General features: G+C 43.3%; 1 protein-coding gene across 1 annotated transcript in view; it reads right to left on the bottom strand.

The window, feature by feature from the left end:
- MIPOL1 (mirror-image polydactyly 1) overlaps positions 1-12968 on the bottom strand; it is a 590346-nt gene that overhangs the window by 349146 nt on the left and 228232 nt on the right. Inside the window, exon 6 of the mRNA XM_082275213.1 lies at positions 5894-5927. Coding sequence (XP_082131339.1) covers positions 5894-5927 — 34 coding nt within the window. The remainder of the gene's footprint in view (positions 1-5893; positions 5928-12968) is intronic.

Here is a 12968-nt window from a genome sequence, read left to right as displayed (position 1 = left end):
AGGCAGATGTTAAGCTAACAAGTTCCAATAAAACCTATTTAGCCAGAAATAAAAATGTCTACAGCTAATGCAATGCTCTAAAACAGTGGTCCTCAACCCTGGCCTACAGGGCCCACTAACAGGCCAGATTTTAGGTATTACCTTGGGGAGATGCAGACTAGAGTACTGCAATCACTGAGCAGCAAATGATATCACCTGGGATGTATTTCAGTTATCTTGAAAATCTGGCCTGTTAGTGGGCCCTGTAGGCCAGGGTTGAGGACCACTGCTCTAAAAGACCTCGAATGTTATGCATCTCAATAATTAATCCCATGCTCAAGACCACATATATATTTCCTGCCCCACTAGCCCACTTTTAAGGTTCAACAAACCTGGCAGGATTGCACTGGCAGGTAGGGCAGTAATCTGGAACCTTTAATTATTCAGAATAATATGTTCCTGAAAGTCAGCTAAATGATGTGTGGGATGTTGCATGTTGCCCCTGACAACCCTGTCACCCTAGGCCACAACTGATGTTACCTATGCAGTAATTTGGCCCTGCCCAGGTTAAAGTACCTTAAAAGATTTCTGTATGCCAGTCTAAACAAGTCTTAAAATCCAGTTACTATGTGACACACAAGCCTCATAGAATTAACACAATTACCTTTCCTGAGTTAAATCCTCTTACATTTGTATCTCACGTGCTCTCCCTCCAAGACACTGCAGCTCACAGTGGAAGGATTTTTGCAGCTGAGGCAGTGCTGTCATATTAGAAAGCAATGGACTGAACTAGATTTGGCCAGAAGCTGACTGACAAGCTACGAGCTTGTGAATCAACAGTGACTATACAGAAAGCCACGCCCCCTCCAACATTTTTTCATCCCACTGTAGTGTAAGCAGACACAGTCTACATGAGTAGCAACTCTACTCTGAATTTAGGAGCAGGGCAGCATCGTTGCCACCCTATTACAGGAAGCTGCATTAGGTGGACTTCACTGGCAGGGTTTGTGGGACTTTGGGAGGTCATAAAACTACTTAAATGAACAAATAAAGTATACAAATATCATCCAAATTAAATGTATTATCTTATTTGGTATTTCCCCTTATCAGAACAGAAAAATATATGCATTATAAAAGAACTGATTCATCCCCATATAAAATTGTGTTATTCCCACTAACTGTTTTTCAGTGTAAATATAAATCAAGTCACATACCTAATAAATTCAAACTCAAGATATAGTAAAAACAAAAAAACAACACAAAAACAAAACAATGCTTTCAGTAAAAGTATTCACAGTGCTTCGCTTTTTCCACATTTTGTTATGTTACAGCCTTATTCTAAAATTTATTAAATTCATTATTTTCCCTGTGGAGAGAGGAGAACCTTTCAGAAGAACAACCATTTCTGCAGCACTCCACCAACCAGGCCTGTATGGTAGAGTGGCCAGACGGAAGCCACTTCTCAGTAAAAGGCACATGACAGCCCGCCTGGAGTTTGCCAAAAGGCACCTGAAGGCCTCTCAGACCATGAGAAACAAAATTCTCTGGTCTGATGAAACAAAGATTGAACTCTTTGGCCTGAATAGCAAGCGTCATGTCTATAGGAAACCAGGCATTGCTCATTACCTGGCCAATACCATCCCTACAGTGAAGCATGGTGGTGGCAGCATTATGCTATGAGGATATTTTTCAGCCGCAGGAACTGGGAGACTAGTCAGGATCGAGGGAAAGATGAATGCAGCAACGTACAGAGAAATCCTTGATGAAAACCTGCTACATAGTGCTCAGGACCTGGGGTAAAGGTTCATCTTCTAACAAGACAATGACCCTAAGTACACAGCCAAGAAAACAAAGGAGTGGCTCTGTGAATGTCCTTAAGTGGCCCAGCCAGAGCCCAATTGAACATCTCTAGAGAGATCTGAAAATGACTGTGCACCCTTGCCCATCCAACCTGATGGAGCTTGAGAGGTCCTGCAAAGAATGGAAGAAACTTCCCAAAAATATGTGTGCCAAGCTTGTAGCATCATACTCAGAAAAATCTTGAGGCTGTAATTGGTGCCAAAGGTGCTTGAACAAAGTATTAAGCAAAGGCTGTGAATACTTATATACATGTGATTTTTTTTTTTTATAAATTTGCAAAGATTCCAAACAAACTTTTTTCACGTTGTCATTATGGGGTATTGTTTGTAAAATATTGAGGAAAATAATGAATTTAACCTATTTTGGAATAAGGCTGTAACATAATAAAATGTGGAAAAAGTGAAGCGCTGTGAATACTTTCCGGATGCACTGTACATGCAAATGTCAACTTTTACTATAAGGTTGAATTTAGATGTGTACAAGGCAGCCAAGTCTGACTTACAAGAAAAGTAGAGTTTTCCATAAAACGTCAGCTACCTACATCTTTTGACTGGTTTGCCATGTTGTTTTCACTTTTGGTAGCCCTTTGCCTTTCATTTAATCAAAGCCTCAATTTAAACAACCCATATGTTTGACAAGTTTGCTTTAGTAGCACAAAACTGCAACTGGTTTTCACTAGGGTGAACTCGGGAAGTTAAAGGATAGGTGAACATATGAGCACAAATACTGCTACCCTCCACCCCTTCCCCGGTCCTTCAACCCCTCTATCTTTTTCTACACACAAGGGAACTGCTACAAAGAAGAATAGCAATCTCTCCAGTGTAAGCACTGTGGTGAAGGCGCCTTTCAACAATGGGTAGGTTATGCAGCGAAAAGTCAATTTTAGTGTGACCCACTCTATGACAAAATATACCCATTCAAATATTCAAAAATGAAGCGGGGGGTCATTAGACTTCAGTAGGTGCACTTATGAACAAAAAATAGAATCGCAGTAAACTGGCATACTATCTGACAATTCTAAAAATGCCTTGTATGCCTGTTACTCATGCTGCAAAACACTGGACTAAGGTAGAAAAATGAATTTGCAGCAGTGAAGTCTAACGATCAAGCAACCGTTTTAACAACTGAACACTGCATAGAAATGGAAGGAGGCAATTTCTACCTCCCATTTATGCCCTCCTTATGCACATATTTTGATTCAGAATACTATTAAAAAAATTGCTGCTATTAATTGAGAAATCTTCTTGAAAATATAGAACAATGGGTATTTATGACCTTGGCTACATGGCAGTAGGGAGCTACGGTTTATATGGAATAACACACAGCTACAAATATGTATGATTGATCTTGTCCCTGCTGACAATAAGCTTAGGTCTTGGGGGGGGGGGGGGGGGCTTATGATTGTCCAAGCTTCTTCACTGGAGTTACCTCTGAAGTGTTTGTCCTCTTGTGAATAATCAATGCTCCTATTATTATTGCAACACATATACAGTGTACTGTATATTATATACATTGGATATTATACTGTTCCGTTGTTGTAAAAAATATGACAATGGGACATTCATCTAATGTCTAGGTTTAGAGTTTGTGTTACAAGACACAAAAAGATTCCAAGCTCTCCTTACCGACCAATCTGTGACCAACCAGATTGACCTGTGTAACAGTATGCGTTAAAAACAGGGGTTTTGTTGCACACATCTGCAGATACATGCGTAAGCCACAGAGCCCCGACAAGGCACCCCATTTTCTGTGGTCCTAAATTCTGTGAGTCTCCAATAATGGAAGTACATGCATTTAAATGGACAGGTGTAGGGCAGATATACCTGAAGGGAGCCAACCCCTTCGTAAAGGCACAGGGGCACACTGTACACCTAGCCTATAGCACCATGGCAGCAAAGCTGTTAGTGCGTTGCCTGGCCAATATAAGGGGGTGCCTTGTTGGGGCTCTGTGGCTTATGCATGTATCTGCAGATGTGTACAACTAAACCCCTGTTTTTAACGCATACTGTTAAGACAGGTCAGTCTGTTTGGTCGCAGACTTATCGGTAAGGAGAGCTTGGAATCTTTTTGTGTCTTGTTACATGCATTGCCCTTCCAATGTCCCTTACTGCAGAGACCAGTTACAGGTGTGGGCAGTAACCATTTGTTTGTGTTAGAGTATATGTTACCCAACATTTCTGTTTCAATAATGTCTAATCAAGTTTAACAAAGAACAATTGAGCATCAGTTCCACCCACGCAGGGGCTAGCTTTGATGTCTGTAACAAAGGTTGGTTTATACAGTGGCAAAAGAAGGCAAAAATGAGACAGTGGACCTAGCACCGGTAATTGATCATAACTTATAAACTATAAAAGTCAATTAGACCCTGGAGAGGCTTCCCACAGCAGTGGGACACCCCTCAGGCCTGCTAATAGCCATGCGTTGGCACAATATACAGCCTATGTAAATACAAGAGAGTAAGGGAATAAGAGAGAACATGAGAGGAAATAGACACTGGCACTGGGTGGCACTGTGGAAAAAAGAATCTCACACCTGTAAAGCAAGGGGTAGAAGAGGAGACAAAAGAAAGAGGGGATAAGACCAGGAGGCCAGAGGCCAAGAGGGAGGGGAAAACAAATGCTCAGGAACAACGAGGCTGCCCATCAGAGTAGGCCTAAGCTGGCTTGAGGGAGAAACTTAGCATGGGAGTTGTTGCGGATACTGGGCATCTGTTCGTTGAGCATCAACGCGGTCATATGGTGTCTCACCCCCTGGAAGGAGACCAAGGGCTTTTTCCAGGCTTGGGCAATCATTCTTTTAGTTGACAGGAAAAGGTAAGAAGCTAGCTTCCGCTGATGAGAAAAAAAAATAACCTGGAATAGGGCAGTGCAATAAGGCAAACTTGGCCTCTCTACATATAGGTAGGTAAAACAGAGTAAATAGGAGGCCAAATACACAGGACCAAAAACCAGTTGATCTAGGACATGTCTATCATGTGTGGAAAACATCACCCCAATGGCCACAACCCCGGAAACAATGTTTTTTATAGATCAGATTTGCATAGGCAATGAGGGCAGGGACCCAATACCAACTTAAAAGCACCTTATACTCCGCCTCCAAGGGGGCAGTGTTAAACAAACATCAAGCTACAGAAGACCAGGCCCTGTTCCAGTTTATCTCAGATGGCAAGTCTTGCTCCCACGACATAGGAGAGGGGGGTAGAAGAACGACTATTCAGGGAACGCGTTGAGGGCTGCAATCAGGTCCGGAATCCCGCGGAGTGTTGGTAGGTATGCTCAAATGTCGTTTTCCGGAACGTAAGGAATGTAGTGAGGTAAGGCAGTGTCGGAGTTGGAGGTAACAAAAGAACTCCAACTGTTGAATGTTATGGGTCTCTCGTAGAGCGGCCCACATGGGGAATGACCTGCCAGTTAAGAAGTGTGAAACATGCAAACCCGTGGGTGACCCATCAGGAAAACTCCTGTAGTTGTTCCAGGCCTGAGGGGAAAAGGGGATTATTAGTAATTCCTTAGGCAGCTAAGAACAAAAGGTATGTGATCATTTATTAAAACAAGGAGAAATAAAAAGGTATTTATAAGGTTTTTTTATAAGAATACACAAATGTTTTGCCTTTCATTTCTAATAAATGGGTTGTTTTACAAGATGAGGGTTCACATATACTTTAATTCTAGAAAGCAAGTAGTGATAGGAAACAGAATATTCCGTGAACTTTACAGTTATTGGTATTTTGAGAAAAGTATCACTGAAAATTGGCATGCTTACCTGCCATTAAATCAAGTGTTCTGGTATACTGTAAGTCTTTAAAAATTAGGAATATGAACTGTTTTTTGCCTCAAGCACATAACCATATCCATATGTGCCAAACCACATTCATTTTACCAGGCTCTCCCCTTAGTGGAGTCCAAAAATTATGACTATTCCATCAAAATCAGCATTTTACTGTTGGCGGATCTGATGGAAGGCTTTTGTCAATGGTAGACCAGAACAAGTAGAGTCACTATAACAACGGACAAGCCAGGCCTAGTCTACATGTCATACAGAAGAAGATTCTTACCATATCATCTTCTTCAGGGTTAACATCTTCCACCCTAGACAAAAGAGAAAAGAGGATGAGAAGCTGTAAAGACAAAGCCACGAGAGGACAAGAAATGCGAAGTACTAAGTGGTCAGCGACTTACTCCTCAATTCAAAAGCAAAATGAATTCTCTTCCCAAATCTTTGGGAGTTGAAGTAATTTTGCTGCGAGTGTCTTCAGGGGACACCCTGCACACCCGGCGCATTATGGCGCCAGCTGTTCTGCTGTATCTTTCAATAATGCCGAGCTCATCTCTTCTCGGCTGCAGCCTGTTAACTTATTAATGTTTACCGCAATATATGGCTACAGGGATCAGTTCTTCATATGTGCTGAGATGGTTTAGGAAATCAGGCTCTTCACATGTTTTTATTGATCATTTCTCTTTTAATTAGGGGTTTTGCTTCCTTACTTTTTATTCCTGCGATGAAGAAATGTGAGTAAATGATATATATATAAAGCATGATGCTGATCCCAGGGCATATTACAGTGCTCAGTTCCACTTGCAATTACATGCACTGAAAATTGTAAAGAATACCTTTTTGGTGTATATCGATAATATAGTTACATTTACATTTCCAGTTACATTTCTTTCCCCACCATTCTTCACTTTGCCATATCATGAAAAACAGCAGTGCACCTCTGGTATGAGAGTGTGCCTAGGCACTCCTATGTCTACAGCCTTATAGCTGTATCTAAGACATTGCTGTCTCTGATTGCTAGTCTGGTCAGCTTTGAAGCTAGATGAGGTGATTGCATTTCTGTCCTGCTCACTAGGGCTGCTGTTAGAAATCACAGGGCCCCGTACAGCCTACCTGACAGCCCCCCGAAAATATCAAATTATATTTTTGCTAAAATGCCACTGATTAGATGCTATGCATCGCAGCCATGGCAGAAATTATACACCCATTGGATAAAACCCATTTAGGTGAAAAGCACTGCTCTGCAAGTACGCTAAGCACAAAGCAAACAGTTGCAGTGTGCTAGTATGGGGTTAAAAGAAGCAGTGAGGAGGCAATATGCCTCCTCAACACCTGTCAAATGCTCTCTGAAGGAGGGGGGGGGTACATGGGGGGGGAGGGGGGGGGAAACAGCAGGGGGGCGGTGTGGCACAGATACTGATCCACCTGCAGCACAGCCAGAGGTGGCAAAAGGAGGAGAAACCAGCAGCGCTACAGGGTGAGCCACAAGAGTCGGCAACAAGGCAGTACAACTGGCTCTCCTGCTTTGCAGGTGCCGGGCCCCCCTTTTGAACTGATGAGACCTGAGCCCAGTACAGCCAGCCCCATCAGTGGCCCTGCTGTTCACAGATCTCTTTGCTTTAGTCTCTAACATCAGAATGTAAAGCCCTGTATCTTCCAACATGGCCTCCTCCACACAGACACTGTTTAGAACTGGCATGGTAAGTCAATAACAGCGTAAAGATCACCTGCAGGGAGCCTACAGGCTAAACTAGTCCTTGACACTTTACTTGCCGTTTTTTGCACAGCTTCCAGAGTTCAGTTCCTCTTTAAAAGTATATTTATAACCAAAACTTTTTTATTAAGTTTTGGATGTAAAATAGAACACCTGTCAAGAGATTTCTTTCAGCTTTTGGCTGTGCCTTCTGGGCATCAAGTGAAGATGAAGAACAATATCCTCAATGGGACATCGGCAGAAGAAAATAAACCTGCCAGGGGTTTTAACCATTTTCTGCTCTATTCAAAACTAAAACCCCCAAAAAATGGCTTTACACATGCTTCAAATACTAGGCACCAGCCAAGTTAAGTAAAACTTTCCAGGCCTATCCCTCTTTGATTTTTTTTTCTTTTTGCTCTCTTTCTCCTTTTTGGCTGCAAAAGTGTAATGAGTGATCACTTTTCCCCCTAACACTGGGTGTTTTACAATCTGTACCATTTTATCAACCTCACTACTTTTAATCAATCAATAAATAGCAATCCTAGAGCCGCAGTCAAAAACTTTACCTAGCAGAGGACTCTTCTATTTAATTGTTTTATGCCCGAAAGACTATATTACCATACTGGAGAAAACCTAAGACCCCTTTATCATTCTGCAAATGTTTGATTAACAAGGTCTTGCCTCTATAAAGAGCTACTTTTTTGAGCAGGGGCTGCCTGAAAAATTTATTTTGAAAAAGTTTGGCATAGTTGGCTGTCTGCTATGTCTACACATAGTTAAAGCGTTTGTTACCACAACATTTCATATTCCTGATATGTGCTTGCTGTACCATGTACTTGTATGAGAAAGTATCCTGTTCTCTTTGTATTCTGCTTTCTTCATGTGAAATCCCTGGTATTCCTGCTAGTCCCTCTGCTTTCCTATTAAAAACTGACCACACTAAGCAGGAGAGCACACTGTGGTCAGTTCTCTAGCTATGCTGGGAACTCAGCCTGCTCTCCTCCAATGATCAGACTTATCCTGACAGGCCCCCGCTGCACAGCCATTCACTGGCAAGCTCAGTGTGCTTCTGCTTCTTCTCCCCCAGTACTCATGCAGCTGAGAACAGAGGGAATGTGATCACGTATACAAAAAAAGGGAAAAAAAGTATTTATAATGTTTTTTTATAACTATACAAAAATGTTTTGCCTTTCTATTTTTACCTAAATTATAGTTTATAGTGGTTTTAATAGGTGATTGTTTTGTAAGGCTTCCCTGCTTACACCTGGTTAGTACTTTTTGATTCCCCTTTTCCTTTTCTTATTTGATTTTGCTGGTATTTTACCTAATCACTGCATCATGGGTACTATGCTGCTTTATGTGATAATACCCCCCTCATGCAGACTTTTTTTTAGTTATCTGTATTTTTGTTATCCTTCTTGATCCGTTCTGAAGGAAGATTCAACTGGTGGGGAGAGGTAGGTTTAATGGGATTTTTGACTTACCGTAAAATCCATTTCTCTGGTGTTCATTGACTGACACAGCTCCTCATCTTCTTGACTACATGGGTTATGCTTCCCCCTACAGGAGTAGGACACTAGGCAGGAAAGAACTGGACTACACCTATGGAGCAGTCCCAGGGGGTATACTCCCACTCTCTGCTATAGGCACTCAGTTTTGCTACAAGAAGTGTCAGGAGAAAAAAAACAAACTCCATAGAGGGGTGGGTGCTGTATCCATCTATAAACATCAGAGAAATGGATCTTACAGTAAGTTAAAAATCTCATTTTCTCTTTCGTTCATTGACGGACACAGTTCCTCATCTTCTTGACTACGTGGGATGTCCCAAAGCATTGTCAAACATGAGGGGTGGAAACAGCAAGAAAAAAAAAAATACTTCCCAAGGCTAAACATAGCCAACCAGGTAACCTGGAGCTCAACCATAAAACAATTGGAGCTCACCTGAAAAAATTAAAACATCCTCAAAGAGGACCAAGTCCTCTAAACAGCAGCCTGCAAAACCTTGCGGCCGAAGAAAGTATCCGCAGATGCCAACACATCCACCTTATAAAACTTTGTGAAAGTGTGCACAGACGACCAGGTAGCCACCTTGCAAACCTGCATCACTGACGCCTGATGATTGAAGGCCTAGGAGGCACTAAGCGCCCGAGTAGAGTGCACCTTAAAAGTGAAAGGAGGAACCTGACCCTTAATGGAATAAGCCTGAACCACAGTTTGTCTAAGCCATCTGGAAATGGTCGCAGCAGAAGCAGCCAACCCTTTGCGAGATCCATCAGTGAAGAAAAATAGTAAGTCTGACTTTTGTAAAAGACTCCATAGCTGCCAGGTACACCCTTATTGCCCGAACCACATCCAGGGAATGCAAGGCAATTTCCTTAGGATGCTTAGGCCTGGGACACAGGGAGAGCAACACTATGTCTTCATTCAAATGAAAATCAGCACTGACCTTTGGAAGGAACGACGGACATGGAGAAAGAACCACCTGCTGTAGATATATCAGGACATGCTGGGATTTTCGGTCCCACAACAGCTGGAGAGGCTAGCGTGTAGGAAACTGCTTTGTATTGTCATAAGCCGACAATATAACACTGCTACTCTCCAGGCAGTACAGCAGTTGCAATTGTTCCACTGGTTTTATATAGGAGAGTGTTTGTGCTGTATAGTACTAATCCCTGCCATTGTATAGGACTGATTCTAGGGTTCTAATAGATCTGGGGCCCCTTTGGGCATACAGGTATACCAGTTTTTGTGCTGTATGGTACTAATGTATATATGTTATTGTATGAGTTAACTCAGAGGTAGTTATAGGGTCCTAATAGACCAGGGGTCTCTCTGGGCACTCAGGTATAAAAGTGCCTTTGCTGTATAGTACTAATCCCTGCCATTGTATAGGACTGATTGGTATCCCATAATAGGGTGTCTCTCACAGTTTATCCCATAATAAGGCCTCTGCTCCCCATTATGGGATATACTAGTACTGAGAGACCCCTTAATATGTGATATATTGGGAGAATTTGTTCATGCAAGCGAAATACAGGGGACACAATGGGTGGAGTCTGTAAGGGGTGGGGCTTCTGAGAAGTGTGATGGGTCAAAATGGAAGGGCGGGGTCTGGCGCCCCACCATCTTAAAACTTCACCAGCCGCCACTGGTGGCCACCATTATTTTCCAGCACTGCCTTAACCCTCTTGGGCATAGAGTTCACCAGAGCTTCACAGGTTGCCACTGGAGTACTCTTCCACTCCTCCATGACGACATCACAGAGCTGGCGGATGTTAGAGACCTTGCGCTCATCCACCTTCCATTTGAGGATGCCCCACAGATGCTCAATAGGGTTTAGGTCTGGAGACATGCTTGGCCAGTCCATCACCTTTACGCTCAACTTCTTTAGCAAGACAGTGGTCGTCTTGGAGGTGTGTTTGAGGTCATCATCATGTTGATAGCACTAATGCAGCCCCAGACCATGACACTCCCACCACCATGCTTGACTGTAGGCAAGACACACTTGTCTTTGTACTCCTCACCTGGTTGCCGCCACACACGCTTGACACCATCTGAACCAAGTAAGTTTATCTTCGTCTCATCAGCCCACAGGACATGGTTCCAGTAATCCATGTCCTTAGTCTGCTTGTCTTCAGCAAACTGATTGCGGGCTTTCTAGTGCATCATCTTTAGAAGAGGCTTCCTTCTGGGACTACAGCCGTGCAGACCAATTTAATGCAGTGTGTGGCATATGGTCTGAGCACTGACAGACTGACCCCCCACCCCTTCAACCTCTGCCGCAATGCTGGTAGCACTCATATGTATATTTCCCAAAGACAACCTCTGGATATGACAAGCACGTGCACTCAACTTCTTTGGTCGACCATGGCGAGGCCTGTTCTGAGTGGAACCTGTCCTGTTAAACCGCTTTATGGTCTTGGCCACCGTACTGCAGCTCAGTTTCAGGGTCTTGGTAATCTTTTTATAGCCTAGGCCATCTTTATGTAGAGCAACAATTATTTTTTTCAGATCCTCAGTTCTTTGCCATGAGGTGCCATGTTGAACTTCCAGTGACCAGTATCTGAGAGAGCGATAACACCAAATTTAACACACCTGCTCCCCATTCACACCTGAGACCTTGTAACACTAACAAGTCACATGACATCGGGGAGGGAAAATGGCTAATTGGACTCAATTTGGACATTTTCACTTAGGGATGTACTCACTTTTGTTGCCAGAGGTTTAGACATTAATGGCTGTGTGTTGAGTTATTTTGAGGGGACAGCAAATTTACACTGTTATACAAGCTGCACACTCACTACTTTACATTGTAGCAAAGTGTAATTTTTTCAGTGTTGTCACATGAAAAGATATAATAAAATATTTACAAAAATGTGAGGGGTGTATTCACTTTTGTGAGATACTGTAAATCTTCCTAGAAGTGGTTTATCTAGCTTTTAACAGCGTAGGAATCACCGAGTCAGACAACCCTCTATCCTTCAGCACCTGGCTTTCAACAGCCAAGCCGTCAAAGCCAGCAACTGTAAAGCAGGATGGAAGATTGGCCCTTGGGACAACAGATCTTCCCTGAGAGGAAGTCTCCAAGGAGCATCGGCGACTAGCTTAGAATGCTGGCTACTTCCCGAGCCACCAGGACACTTATTGTGCCCCCTTGGTGACATAGGCCACAGCCATGGCATTTTCCATTTAAACTAATACCGGACACCCCTGGGGACATCATGTCCAATGATCCAGACAGAGTCTGATTGCTCGGAGTTCTACTACATTGATCAGTAGCCCCTGAGAACACTCTGTGCCGAGGACGCCTCCCTACCCGGACAAGCTGGCATCCGTGGTGGTGACCATCCAGTACATGGAAAGAAACTATTTGCCCTGACAAAGTGCCAGAGAACTAAGCCACCAAACCAGGGCCCCCCTCGTACTCCAGCTTAACAGGATCAGATTGTCTACAGACTGAGGATACTTGTTCCATTTAACCAGAATCGCTTTTTGCAGAGAACTTGTGTGGAACTGTGCAAATGAAACCACCTTGAAGGTAGACACCATCAGGCCCAGTACCTGCATGCAAGACTGAAGAGATGACTGTCTGCTGGACAGCAGAAGCTAAATTGCCTCCTGCAATTTCTGAAGTTTTTCCAAAGGAATAAACACTCTGTCTGAGGCCAAGTCCAGAGTCAAACCCAGATAGTCCAGGTTTGTGGACAGAACCAGAACAGACTTCTGAAGATTCAGAATCCAACCGAACTTCCTCAGAGTTCGCAACGTAATCTTCAAGTTGTTCAACAGAGCAGTCAAAGACTATGCTCACAAAAGCATATCGTCCAGATACCCCAGTACTGCTATCCCCCACTGACGCAGCAATGCTTGCACCGGGGCCAATAAGTTTGTTAAGACCCGAGGAGCAGAGGTGAGACAAAAGGGTAATGGCACAAGTTGATAATGCTCCTCCCCATGGCAAAGCAGAGGAAGCACTGGTGGCCTACACATATTGGGATGTGTAGGTAGGTGTCCTTGATGTCGATGGAGGCGAGGAAATGCGCCTGATGTAGGGACACCACCACCGTGCTAATGGATTCCATTCAGAACTTCTGTACCCGCACAAAGCAGTTTAGCGCCTTGAGGTCCAGAAATGGATGCACCTTGCCTTCCTTCCTGG

This window comes from Pelophylax lessonae (assembly GCF_965119305.1).
Source record: "Pelophylax lessonae genome assembly, chromosome: 13".
NCBI lineage: Eukaryota > Metazoa > Chordata > Amphibia > Anura > Ranidae > Pelophylax > Pelophylax lessonae.
Note: the sequence above shows the minus strand (reverse complement) of the source record. Positions and strands in the feature narration are given on the sequence as shown.